This window comes from Ruditapes philippinarum, unplaced genomic scaffold (assembly GCF_026571515.1).
Source record: "Ruditapes philippinarum isolate M1 unplaced genomic scaffold, ASM2657151v2 ctg2068_1_1_1_1, whole genome shotgun sequence".
NCBI lineage: Eukaryota > Metazoa > Mollusca > Bivalvia > Venerida > Veneridae > Ruditapes > Ruditapes philippinarum.
In genome coordinates, this window is record NW_026856115.1 from 232,984 (window position 1) to 247,419 (window position 14,436).

The 14,436-nt window shown below is 31.7% G+C and overlaps 2 protein-coding genes across 2 annotated transcripts; one reads left to right on the top strand and one right to left on the bottom strand.

Moving 5' to 3' along the window:
• Window positions 1-3,237: 3,237 nt before the first annotated feature.
• Window positions 3,238-9,492, bottom strand: LOC132745425 (neuropeptide FF receptor 2-like). The gene is made up of 3 exons (XM_060734340.1): window positions 9,066-9,492; window positions 4,932-5,356; window positions 3,238-3,369 (listed from the first exon to the last, which is right to left on the bottom strand). Exons 1-3 carry the CDS (start codon window positions 9,490-9,492, stop codon window positions 3,238-3,240), a joined length of 984 nt encoding a protein of 327 aa, XP_060590323.1.
• Window positions 9,493-12,712: 3,220 nt separating this feature from the next.
• On the top strand, window positions 12,713-13,780 carry LOC132745426 (uncharacterized; the record flags this gene model as incomplete). Its single annotated transcript, XM_060734341.1, has 2 exons — window positions 12,713-12,983; window positions 13,204-13,780. Coding segments are annotated over exons 1-2 (848 nt in total), but the record flags the coding sequence as incomplete, so codon positions are not given.
• Between the last annotated feature and the right edge of the window lie 656 nt (window positions 13,781-14,436).

Sequence of the window (14,436 nt, forward strand, 5' to 3'; positions counted from 1 at the left end):
ATGCATATAAAATCAACTTTCAGTTCTAGTTTTCTACTATAAATTTACAGATTGAAAATTATTGACTAAAAGGTAGTAAATTATAGAGATCAAAATCTCTTTTATTCATTCCAGCACAATTGAAAGAAAAATCGAGAGACACATTCAAATTAGATAGTCAAATTTTAAATAATCACCCACTTCTTTATAAAAAAGCTTTATATGACTATTCATGCATATTTTATTGACATTTGAGTTCCAATTAGTAGCGCAAGTGATTAAATATATTTTGAAATTTCCCGCTAACAGCTGTTGGTCTTTTTTGTAACGATAATTATTAAATTATTCATAAAAATGTTCATTAAATGTTCATGGTATGACATTCAAGAATTATATGTGCTTTAATTTTCATTAAATTGACGCATTCACATTGTTTCTTCTCTTCTTTTTAAGCCTGTCTTTCTTAAGTAGGACACAAGTATTTTTAAGTGCAATGGAGCTACTTGGTTTTGCAACTGCCTTTGTATTAACCAATTTAAAATGAAGACATGTCTTGTATATTAAACTATCAATTGCAGGAGTGGGACCACTTCAATTACAAATGTGTAAAGATCGTGGCCAAAATTATATGTTTGAAATTACAAATTTGATTTAAGTTGCTTTATAATATGTTAGCAAACTTGCTGACGAAACAATACTTATTTCATTATGATAAGGAGAAAACAAAATTGTGTTCAACATATTCGGTTCTTTCTTTTTTGATTTGCAAACATTTTACTAATTAGATAGTATACTTATAGATATTGGATTTCAGTATACTACACATGAGCTACATTCCTTTGTACAGAATGGACAATACTTCGGCAGTAGTAAATGTGTAACATTTGTTTCATTTATTTCTAAAAAGCAGTGTACAATTACGATGACTTGTTCCTTTTTTAACATCATAAGCAAGGATATTGATAGAAAGGATAATTAAAGAGTGCATGTGTCCTGTATACTAGCGGCCACTTAATGTCACCTAATTATCATTACTTGCTTACTCATGTAATAGTTCAAGCTTAAAAAGGTATATATATATTTCTAATAATCATCAAAAAATTAACGATATTGAACGAATTAAATATTTTTATATATTTCCAAACTGACAACTGAATCACCAACCAGCAATTGACATCATTCTGATATCTTAAAGAAATGAATTTCTTTCTTTTCAAAAAGTTCAATTTATAGGCGTCCTTTAAATGTGAAAATGTTATTTATTGTTATTTCACTAGTTATCGGGTCATATGAAATAATAAGCCTTATTAATAATCTATTTACGACCTGATGAACATAATGTACACCTTGAGAAAAACATCTCTCTTTGGATTTCCGAATGAAATACTACAATAACTGAAAGGTCAAAGGCACCATAATGAAATTAGATACATGCATCTTGAATTGTATATGATTACTAAAATACACCTCATATTGCTATTGTTTAGGTTATTTGCGATTATTTACTTTTAATTAATTAATTCGCAAAAAACTATTTTTACGTATATGTTGATTTATTGTGTAATAATTTGTTTTATTCGTAACAGAACTACTCAAGAACGTTGTTCTAATTGCTTGTGAATTATAAACTGATACTTAGGTATTGTTGCCGTTGTTTTTTGCAATATACGTAAAAGATGTTAGATGTAAACCCCATGTGGTTAGTGCAAAATATAATCAAAGTTTAATCATCATAATTGAAATGAACTTTATATGTCATGAGTCACTTATAGTTTTATAGTATTTTATAAATGATATACATGCAGTTGTACGTAAATAAGAATTCATAAATCAAATTATACTCAGATTTAATTGAAAATGTTTCTTATTTAATGGAAGTTTTAGATTTATTAAAATAATTAATAATCATAATCGTACATGTAAAAATATTGTACAATTTGAAAACTAATATAGAAATGTTTAATTTTAAATGTTTTAAATTTAATACAACATGTTTTCAAGATTAATGTTTTCTACTAAATAGTTTGCCAGGAATAAAGGTCATTCCTTATTTGATTAAATAAATTGTGGTTTCATAGGGCACTGCTCACGTGATTGTTTTATTCATGGTTTAATCTTTACATTAAATAGGAGGTTCTCAAAACGTTTCATTAATATAGCTTCTTGCATTATAGTTTTTGTGATGATGTCATTGCATGTTAGATATGACGCAGTATAATATAAACGCTACAGGTTCTGCAATTTATTACACTGGAATATTTTCTTTCGATGAGTTCTGTTACTAATAACTAACACTGAGGCAATAAGTTTTATACAACAATGACTAATATTTCTCATTGTGATTAAGCCAACAATATATTATACATAATCTTATTTTCTATCGTACATATATTTGTAAACGACATTGATATATAAAATTGCTTCTTTGGATTCCTTATTTCATTTTATATTTGAAGTTCCTTATAATTTGCTTTACGTAGTATATTTGCCCCTTAGACATATGCGGCAACAGATTCAGTCGATTCTAACGTCCGTAGCATCTATATTTTGAAACTTTCCCTATACATGATGAAAGGCTTAGTCCAAATTGAACGATTGACAAGTCATCTTATGCTATTAAGCGCGATAAGGGTTAAACTAAGCTGACATATGGTGTGGCGTAAAATAATAACATCGAAAAATAAGACCATACGTTTATTTCAAGGAAAGTAGAATTCGACCTAAACTACAAAATAAAACATAACAACAATTCAACAATATTCAAAAAAAGTGTAACAATAATGTGATAGATACAAATACTCATTTATATTATTTCGGGAAAGTATTTTAAAAATTTAATGATTTAAATACATTGAAAGAAATGTAGCATTGTTAGTTGAATCAGAGTCTCTCCAATAATGGCTATAATTAGAATTTAATATTAGAATATAAGGAAATTACTTCAAGGATCTAAAAAAAGGATCGAGTGTACGCCCAAAACACCTCTCTACCAAATCCGATAAGTGTGCTTTATTTTTATAGTATGTGCGACAATTTCGTGTGATTCACCTTTATTAACATAAATTAATTGAATATATAAGATTAATAAGGTTTTAATGACCCCTATACGTTTATGTCTGGGATTTATAAATTTAAAAAGTATAAAAGAAATAACATTTTTTAAAAAAAAAACGATTTTTTTAAGTAAATAAATAAAAAAATATATGGTAGTCCAAAAAAATTTTGGTTTTTAACTCTTTCTAAAATTTAGTCCAGCTTTTACAAAAAACGCTTGTATTTCTTCCTAAGTTTCGTACTCATTCCTGCATACAGTATAGGATTGATGGCGCTGTTGAAATATGCCAGAAAGATGGCCGAAAAATTAAGTTCGTTCATAACGTAATCTGGCACCTGTACGAAAACGAATACATTTTCTTCTATACAATTTTAAGTAATAACAGGGTTGATTGAAAATAATATTTAACCAGACGATTAAAAAAATGAATAAAATAAATTTGATTAGTTTGTACAACAAATAAGTTCTATGCAATAATGTAACAAAGGTTATTCAAATCTAAAGACCTAGATTGGAACAGTTTAAAAAAAATCATCGAACATTGAAACAAGCTGTGGCTTGGTTTAACTGAGTCTGTTCATAGGTGGTAGAAAGGCCTGAAGAACGCCAAACATAGTAAAATTGAACTACTGTTGCATGCTCGGTTTTATTCAGTATGTTTTGTTTGTTTGTTTGGGGTTTACGTCACATCGACACAGTATAGGTCATATCGCAACGTTCGAACTTTACTGTTGGAGGAAGACCTCAGGTGCCCTTCCGTGCATTATTTCAGGCACGAACGGGTACCTAAGTAGAACCACCGACGTTCCGTAAGCTAGCTGGATAGCTTCCTCACATGAAAGAATCAAAGGTCCCTGTCGGGATTCGAACCCACAGCGGTGAGGGGGAAGTGATTTGAATGGTTAATGTCGTTGTATGTTGGTTGATTTACATACTTTTGGTCATTATAGGTAAACGACAGAAATATTGTAACAAAACCCCAAAAAATAAACAAACAAACAAAATCTATACATACCGGATAATCTTTGTTGCGATACTCATTATAGAGGAATAATCCTTGTCGCGGTGTCCAACAAGCGACAAATGTCAAAAATAAAATTATCAATTTCATTGTAACCTGCAAAAAAGAAAAACAAGAAAATGGTAAAATATAGCATACAAGGTTGAAAAAGAGAACCATGAAGGCATTCCAACACGACAAAACTGATAACTTTGCGAGCTTAGTTTGATTTAGCATGTTCATGACGACAGTGAGTATGTGCTTGCAAACAATCACAACAGACACTTCCCCAAAATCTTGCGTGAACTAAAATTTAGCAATATTTTAACATATTTCAGTGCTAGAACAAAACGAAAAGGAACTTAATTATGAATTCGATGCAAAGCTGTCTTACTGATATGAATTTTAAGGACATCCGCCTAAACTGAAAAAGAATAGCACTTCTATATAAATTCAAGGACACCATATATAATGTCAAACTGATATATGTTATTAAGAAAGCCCAACACGGCAAAATTGAAAGTGTTGCTAAAATGGACCTTGAAATATATCCTTGTCTTAGAAATGATTTCATTGATCATCACTATAATTCTTTCACTAACAATTTCAAATTACAATTTCCCGAAAAGACAATGCTCACCAGAAATGATTCCGATATCAAGTGTAATCGCAATTCAAATGAAAAAAGTGGTTTTTGAACAAAAGAAGAAGGTCTATCAAACAATTTTGTAGGTAAAACTAAAATACTCATCACTCATTAATGCTCAAAAAATTATATTTTCTTTCAGAATTTCTAGTCCAGATTATATTCTCTCAAATGTCTTTTGAATGAAGGAAATTGTTTTTAAATGTCTATAAATACGGTTAAGATGTCTTAGAAATACCATATAGACCAACCTTTCTCTTTTTCTGATAGTCTTTCGGTGATGATGTAGATTCTCCTGGTGCAACCCTTGTTAGAAGTTTTATCATAATCGCCACGTAAGCAACTGCGATGATGAATACCGGAAGGAAATACATGATTATAGTTAGACAAGTGTAGTAAATAGTCCTTAGTGGCTCAGCAGTCTCGCATTTTTCGCTCGTAAAAATCTGGGGCCAATCACTTCTACACCACACCTCATGACGGTTCGCCCAATATAGCTCCTCTAAGCGTCTTGTAAACAGATGAGGAAGGCCATTTAGGACGGCAATAATCCAACTAGCAAGTAAACCATACTTTATCTTTATTTTCCCTTTACTTTTAAGCGGGAATATGACAACAAGAAACCGTTCGAGAGCTATCGCTGCCATTGTAACTGTGCTTGATGACACGGCCGTCACTTGAAATATACATTAACATGTACATGTAAGCATTACTATTTAGGTAATAAAAGCATCAGGACCATCTTTACTGTCACTGACAATAAAATGTGATTTGATTAGGGCTATGTTATAAATGGTATATACGTGACTTAATATATCTTTTTTATGTTGCAAATGGACGATTTTTAAATTTTGAATCATGTTTTTACATAGCTTTTTTTAGTTTTAGTTTAATAATATTTTATTGCAACTATATAATACATGTAAGATATGAATAACACACAAAGAAACAAAAAAAACAAATGTACATATAAGTATAGTGCAAATGGGTTGGGCTACAAGTTATTACAACATTAGCAACAGCCTTTCCCACAAAGTCAAACTTTATAATACATATATTCCGGATAGTTTCATAAGAATAGTTACACAAGTGGAAGTGAGAAAAAAATCAAAACGCGCACGCACGCACGCACGCACGCACACACACACACACACACACACACACACACACACACACACACACACACACACGTGTATTTACATATTTCTTATAAATTATCAATTAAAATGCTCCATAGAATTAAGATAGAACAGGGTCTTTCAAAAGAAATTTAAGACCCTGGATAGAATGGGGAATTACTTAGCTTAACAAAATTGAAAAAAAAAATAAATAAATAAATTTAAACAGCTCTTAACAGAGAGAGAAGAAAAAAAAACCCTACGTTGCCTGACCTATGAAATTGACAGAGATGATGTGTGTTAATGTCGACAGCGATAATTTGAAATCAAATTCGGCAATTGTTTTACGTCATATATCTAATTTACGTACACGTGTGTCAACAAGGAAACGACATATTTGTAAACACATTTTAAGGTCTACATTATGTTTTACAATTTTATAATCATTGACAGATGGAAATAGCGGTCAGTTGAAGTAAGTAAAGTATTTACATGTATATTTATCGGTACCACTTTAGAATGGGAATAAAAGCGGAACATAAGACTGTCTATGACTGTATGAGTAACCTGGATTTTGTATTGTAGATACTGTACAAAAATTGTAGAAGTGGATAAATTAAAGAAAAAAAAAACATATACCATTACAAGATAACCAGATAGCTCAGCCGGTAGAGCAGCCTAGACTTTGTGTGGACATGGTTATAGGAAGGTCTCAGGTTCAAGTCCTGATCTGTTTTTTCTTGTATAGATCAATTTTGAATTTATCAAAATCTTTTAGAATGTTTAATAAATTTTTGTACTTCAGAAAAAACAAATTCATTTTCGACATCATTAAGTAATGGGTTTCCAAATAAGAGTTTTTCTGTATTTATGGGGTGAAAAGGTCTAGTAGCTAAAAATAAGTTAAGTCTTTGTTCGGTAAAAAGTTTGCATTTAAATAAATAGTGCTCTGCATCTTCTTCTCCACTACCACAGTCACAGATAGGATTTTGTCGTAAGTAGTTCCTAAACAAATCTGCATTTAAATTACTGCATTGATTTCTTATTCTAGCATGATGAACAGAAGAAATACGATCTCCACTTAAAAAGAATTTAGGAACAACAGGCGGTTTAAAATGATTTTTCATTAAATTTTTGAAGTTTGAAAGATTTGGAGCATCACGAATGGATTGTGAAAGTTCGTTCCATAGTTTAACACATGATGGTATTACAGATCTAGAATAAATTTCTGTACGTCTTTGTACAGTTAAATAGTTTGAGTTATTTCTCAGATCATAATGATTATTTTCATTGACCATAGGAGGGAATAGTTCAGAAATATATGTTGGTAAAAACCCATGTTTTTCTTTATAAACTAGTACTAATTTTTGAATTTTCCGCCTGTCTGATAAAGAGACCCAAACCGATTTCTTTTAATAATTTATCAATAGAAACAGAGCGTGTAAGACCAGTTACTATTCTTGCAACTTCATATTGCATTTTTTCAAGGGTTTCTTTCTCAACATTAGTACAGCTATCCCATAAGACTGAGGCATATTCCAAAATAGGTCTGAGATAAGAAATGTAAATTTGATTAAGTGTTGTACGTTTTAATTTAAATTTTAGAATTTTCATTGACCCTAGGACTTTTGAAGCAGAGGAAGTAATGTTTGTTATATGCTCATGCCAACATCCATTGTTACTTAAAATGACTCCAAGATGTTTGTGATCTTGAACTGGTGTTAATGTAGTATTGTTGAAAATAAGTTTTGGTTGCTCACGGTCTGCCAAAGAGAAAGTAATAACTTCAGTTTTTAATGGATTAAAATTTACCAGCCATTGTTGGGACCATGAAGAAATTTTTTGTAGATCAGAGTATAACACATCTTGTATTGTATTTATATTAGTTGATGTAACTGCAAGAGAGCTATCATCTGCAAAAAGTCTTGCAGTACTTTCAAAGACTCGGCTATATCGTCGACATATATAAGAAATAAATGTGGGCCAAGAACTGAGCCTTGAGGAACACCGGCATTTATATATTTAGTTTCTGAAAATGAAGATCCTACAGAAACTCTTTGCATTCTATTACTTAAATAATTTTCAATCCATTTAAATTTAAATTTCCCTATAATTCCATATTGTTTTAACTTGAATAATAAACCCGAATGCCAAACCTTGTCAAATGCTTTAGAGTTATCACAAAAAAACTATACAAGTAGATTTTTTTCATCAAATCCTTTACAAATTTGATGGTACATATCAATAAGTTGATAGATTGTTGAGTGTCCAGGAAGAAAGCCCGACTGATATTTATAGATAAGATCATTTGAATGTAAATTATTGTATAAATGCTTAAATATTACTCTCTCCATTACTTTACCAAGACAACTGATTAATGATATAGGCCTATAGTAAGATGGAATTTCCTTGTCTCCTTTTTTAAAAAGTGGCATTACATTAGCTAATTTTAAGCAATTGGGAAAGGATCCCTCTTGAAGAGACCTATTAAAAATAATACAAAGGGGTCGACATATTGTTTTTGAGGTTTCTTTGAGCATGCGATGGCTAATTTCATCTGGACCACTAGCTTTTTGGTAACTAAATTTAAGAGAATATCAGAGATTTCATGTTCTGAAATTTGAATATTGTCAATAAAAGAATCAGTTTTTAACGAAAAGTTTGGAAGATTTGAATTAGTGTCATCAATTGTGGAGATTGAAACAAAATAATTATTTAAAGTATTAGCAATTTCTTCATCAGATACTGATATCTGCAACATTCACAAGGAAAGTAAAATGCTAAGCTATGCGCTTCCTCAATTAATTAACCCTTTTTATCACTGTTTTACTTTTTAATATTTATATTATATATACATGTATAATTAAAACATGTTTATATCACTTAAAAACTGAAAAAATACTACAAATTTATAAAAGGCCGGTCGTATTTTCAGATAAACAACATTACAGTAAGAACAAAATGACATAATATTTAAAAAAAAAAAATTTTTGTTCTTAGTAAGAAAAATGTTAGCAATTTTGGGTCAATTAGATTTTGTTCAGTCATTGACTTATATTTCAATGTAAGGACATAAATGACCAAGAACAATACCCGCACCGTAGCCCAAACATACAAAACGACCTTATATCAATTTGTCAGATCCGAGTCATCTGATGTATTTTAAAACAAACAATATAAGCGTATGTAGCTGTCATATCAAAAAAATGGTACAAAGGCTTATTTTGCTTTAAAAATTGAAATAATGAATAATGTACAATGAATTACCTTGTAAGAATTGATTAGCGCTGCAAATAAAGGAACCAAATGGCCATTCCGTTGTTATGCTGTTACCGAGATGTATCCACATACAAGTACACGCTACCATCAAGTCACTTGCAGCAAGGTTCGTGATCAGAGCGTTTGTTGGCGTCCGTAGCTTCTTATCTATCATTATGATCCAAATAAGACTTGCATTTCCTATGATGGCCATCAGAAATGAAATAATGTAGGCTATAAGTTTCAATGCTATCTCGTAGTTCGGTATAGGCTCCGGCAATATAGTATCATATTCCGAGACACTATACGGATCGACCTCAATTTTTGGTACCACCATTCCAGGCACACACTGCGGAAAATAATAGAAATACATTTCATCAGGAGCCGATGACGCATTTAAGCTGTTCCGTTTCGCCGTGTCGTTAATATTTGTCATGGTTTGCTGTTATTATTATAGCTGTGATATTGACTAAGGTCGTTCTTTCGTCTTCAGTTTTCGCTAAGCCTCCCGTATCATATCCGTCGCTTTTGTACTTTTATAGAGGATACATCATTTATGTATGCACGGTGCAAACTCGTATAAATCTATCTATATTTAACGCCGTACACTTTAAGAGCAATTGATGATTTGATTCAAAACCCGGATTTATATAACATGTAATATAAATCCGTGTTCAAAGTAAACTTCATGTATTTGAAACATTGAAAATGAAAAAGCCTAATTTTTCATGCGATAACTGTTTTAATTTATGTTTTGACGAGGCTATATATTATTGCATTTCGAATTTGTAAGTTTTGTGGATGATACGATAATATTTTGTGAACGTTACAACCTCCAAACCGATCATTTTAATCTTATGGTAAAGTCATTTTACTGAACTTATAAGACTGCAGAGTAATGTACGAGTATCGTTATCAAAATAAGATATTTACAGAAATACATTGGTGGCGGTTTGAACGGAACTGTCAAATCGTACGCAAACTTTAACATCCTGACGTCTACAAGTCATTTGTGGACAAACAAATGAACAAAACACCTATTATATGCATTCTTTATAGGAGCACAAAATAAAGGGTTAACGTAATATTTGATTTTTTCACATTCACATGAAGAGTTCAATTAATTTTCAGGCTTTCTCAGCATTACGTATCATTATTAAAACCAATTGTAGAAAAGTATATTCATAATTAAATTGGACAAAAGGTGTTGTTTTTTTCGAATAGAAAAATAAATTATTCGGTCATAAGGTCATTGTTATATATTATTTTACATTGTTTAGTTTTTATCCACAAATCACAACTTCAGAATAATTTATTATCTTTATTAAGAAAAACAGAAACTAATTAGTCTTAGAGCCTTATTTGAACAAATTAATTATTTGTGGAACTGTTTTAATTCATTTATAATGGCTGTGTCGTGACTTATTTTAACATGATAAAATACAAAACGCATCATTGAAAATGATTTTATTCGATTTGAAACATGTTTTATTTGGACAAAAAATATTTTGAAAATATACCTCTGTCTTTGGGTTTTATTTATTTAATTGTTTATTTATTTATCTATTTTTTTTATTACTTTATTAACTTTAACATGAACATGCATTTGTTCGACTGTAACAGATCCTGATTTTAGTGAAACAATAAATCCCCCTTGTACTGAGGGGTTTGCCTTTAACGTTTGAGGCATCAGCATTGCCGTCACCGTTTAGATATGCGTAATCGTAAAAGGCGAGTAAATATATGCGAATAACAGGAGTATAAGCATCTCTTAGCTCCAACAGATGATTTTGAAGCCTAGTGTCGCTTAAAATTTGTTAGACCTGAGGTAAATCAAAATCATATTTCCTCTGATATGACTTAACTGTGTTGGTATGCCGTTAAATCAATCAAACAAAGTGAAACAATGAATTGTGAAACTTGTAGACTATATAGTTATATTACTTAGTTTAATTGACTATGTCAGTTCAAATTATTTCCAGAACATGTAGATATTAAACTTTTCAGCTGACCATTGATGACAACATGGCATTTTGAACAGAATAATAACACATAAAAATATCCAACATCCTTATACCTTACCCTTGCATGAACATATTTTCAAAACAATCAAACGAAAGAGAACAAATGTAAATAGTTTTATGAATATATGAATATTCAGAAGCCATGTGTAACTTTGCATATTACATGACAAGAATGGAAAAGTAATAATATTCATCATATGTTGCGATCCTGATCGGAATATCCGTCCCGAGAGTATCCTCCCCTTCGGTGGGACCAAGGCTTGCCAAGTTGCCGCCCATAACCGGATACCCGAGTTACAGATATTCCGATCTGAATCGCAAACACAGGTCAGATTTTTTCGTGCATTTGTTACGGTATTATCATATTGTAAATGCTTTAACTAAATGAAACGAATTTAAATGCAAACTAATGTTATTTCATTTATAACTATTTCCTTATAATAGTATAGTTCTCAGTGTAATTCTTTAAATGGTGTAATCTTAATGCATTTTAAAAATAATGATGCCATTGTATAGCACGCGACTTATCTGGCACCCTCTCTAATGCCAGATTAAATTTCGAAAATAAAAACAAAATCATTAGTCATGCAAAACAAACGTGCTCGCGCATACACTTAAGCACATATACATCTTACCCAAACGCACTAAGATATTGACGTTATTATAAAATGCCTTTTTTGCAGGATTTCAATAAAGATTATTACAAGATTCTAGTTGTGCTATATAATTTCCTATTCTCCTTAGATATTAGTGTGTATCAGTTGCAGAAATATTTGGTTTCTATGAGTTTCTTTTTTTATCCTGTAACTTCTTAAGAAGCAGACTGTTAATATGGCCCTTAAGCACTGAACCTACAGTTATTTATTGTCATGTCTGAAGATGTCTGGATCATTGATTCCAGCACTTTTAAGTGTTGAAAATAAAGTTTCGCTTCAACCGATGCTGCAATGGATAGTGCACTTTTTCATTATCTCTACATAATCAATTTAACCGAGACTGCAATTTTCACGTGTTTTTGTTGTGATAAATGCTTTCGAGGGATACCTTTTTCCTAGAATGAATTTTAATATAAATAATGACCTTTTGTTTTTTGAAACACGCAGGGTGTTATATCATCTTTACTTCAAGTTAATGTTCCGGGATCATTTTTACGTCAATTTAATTTTTTCCGGGATCATCTTTATGTCAAATTAATGTTCCGGAATCATTTTTACGTCAAATTAATGTTCCGTGATCATCATTATTTCAAATTAATGTTCTGTGTACCTTTATCATTTTAAAGAACAACTTTTCAACTTTTACCTATCACGTTCATTTAAATTGGTGATATTGCTTCATGTAATGAGAATCTAGTATCCTTTATAGCATAATCTATGATGCAACTTTAGTCAATTTTACAAATTGTATTAATATTTCACGCGTTTCGATAGTAATAGCGTGAAATTATTGTCTATCGCGTTACGCATTCAAAGGGGTCGATACTGGTCAGTCGTATTTAATGAATCGTGACTTAACTCAATATGTATATTGTAATGTGTAAAGAGGGTCATTCTACCAGACGATTTCACAGAGACACGTTGTATAAATATTTTACACTTCCAAATTAGCACGTGGCAGCCGTTGCGACTTGGGATGGAAGAAAGCAGTATTTTATCTAGTTTAGAGTCTTTGTTAGATTCTAGACTGCAGACATTTGAGAAGAAAATATACGAAATATCACAAAATCAAATTTTGGCGTGTACTAGTGGTACTTATGTGTTCAAGAAGAAAGGCCACGAGCAACAGTTTATAGTGAACGCTAAAGTTATGGAAAAAATGAGACAAGCAGACGGTTATCTTGCCCCCATTACTGAAGAAGATTCGAATTCGTCTGCTAGCAGTGCCAGAGAAAAAATTTCAGAAGGTATGGACATTTTGTCACATCGTCAAAAATGTTAAATGTAAAATTAGCCGACAGTTCAGAGCATGGTTGGCGTGTCGTACAAGAGAACGAGTCTCATCCATTGGCGGAAAACTCCGACGATGAGAAGAAAATCTACAAGGCACAAATTCAAGCAGATAGGAAGGTTCGTCAGGAACGTCGAGTACGAGATAGACGTTTTTACCGTACCCTGCTACTAAAGCGTCGCCAGCTTCAGATAGTCGTCCTCCGAATCAACAGACATCAAACAGGAAACCAGGGCTATGCTTCAAGTGTGGGAAACCCGGGCATTGGCGGGCAGAGTGCCGCATGGACTTGCAGGCTGATAAGAATAGCAATACACAGATAAGTATAAATTATGGTTCATTTTTGTTAAATGAAGTTGAGGAGTCTGATAACTTTAGTATTGAGAAAATGAAGTTAAGCTATAAATGCTCTAATGATTTGATAAAGAATGTTTCACATACGTATGACAACGATAAGATTTTAGATAAAGTAGTGTCTCCGGTTGGGAGATTGCATGATTGCATTAAGCACTGGCAAGAGGCGGAGCCAGGTGAATATATTTTAAGTGTAGTTTCAGAAGGATATAAGTTGCCTTTTAAAACGTTACCAAAATCTGTTGAACTTACAAATAATAGGTCTGCCAGAGAAAATGCTGCATTTGTTTCGAGTGAGATTCGAACCCTTCTCACTAAAGGTTGTATAGAAGAAGTTGCAGAGGCACCTTTTGTGGTAAACCCGTTAACTGTTGCTTATAATAGGCATGGTAAACCGAGGTTAGTCTTAGACTGCCGACATATTAACCCAGATTTATTCAAGTACAAATTTTGTTATGAAAGTCATGATTTGGCGAGACAAATATTTTCAAAAGGTGATTTTCTGTATACGTTTGATATTAAAGGGGCGTATCATCATATTATGATATTTCCCCAACATGCAACTTATTTAGGTTTCTCATGGACAGAATTGGGAAAGAAGAGATATTTTGTGTTTCGGGTTTTGCCGTTCGGTATATCTACCGCGGGATATATATTTACTAAGGTATTACGGGTAGTAATCAAGAAATGGAGAAATTTGGGGATGAAAATCATTTTGTTTTTAGATGCTACTTTAGTCAATTTTTCAAATAGTATATACTGTACGTGAGCCGTACATACGATTTTACTGCGAACATGATTTGAGGTTACCGTATCACTGTAACAGTTTTAAATTTCATAATTCTAACGTATAAAAATAGTCCATTATCAATGACGGTTATATTAAACCAAACTAGAATGTTCTCAGTTTTCGAAAATTTTACAAAGACCTCTATTCTAGCTGACAAAAAAAGCAAGATATAGAGTTCTATTTGTCAAAATGGTTGTGAAATCCGGGTCAATGTAGTAATTGAGGCGACATCGTGACTTAAGTGTTAAATTCTCTCTAAGCAGAA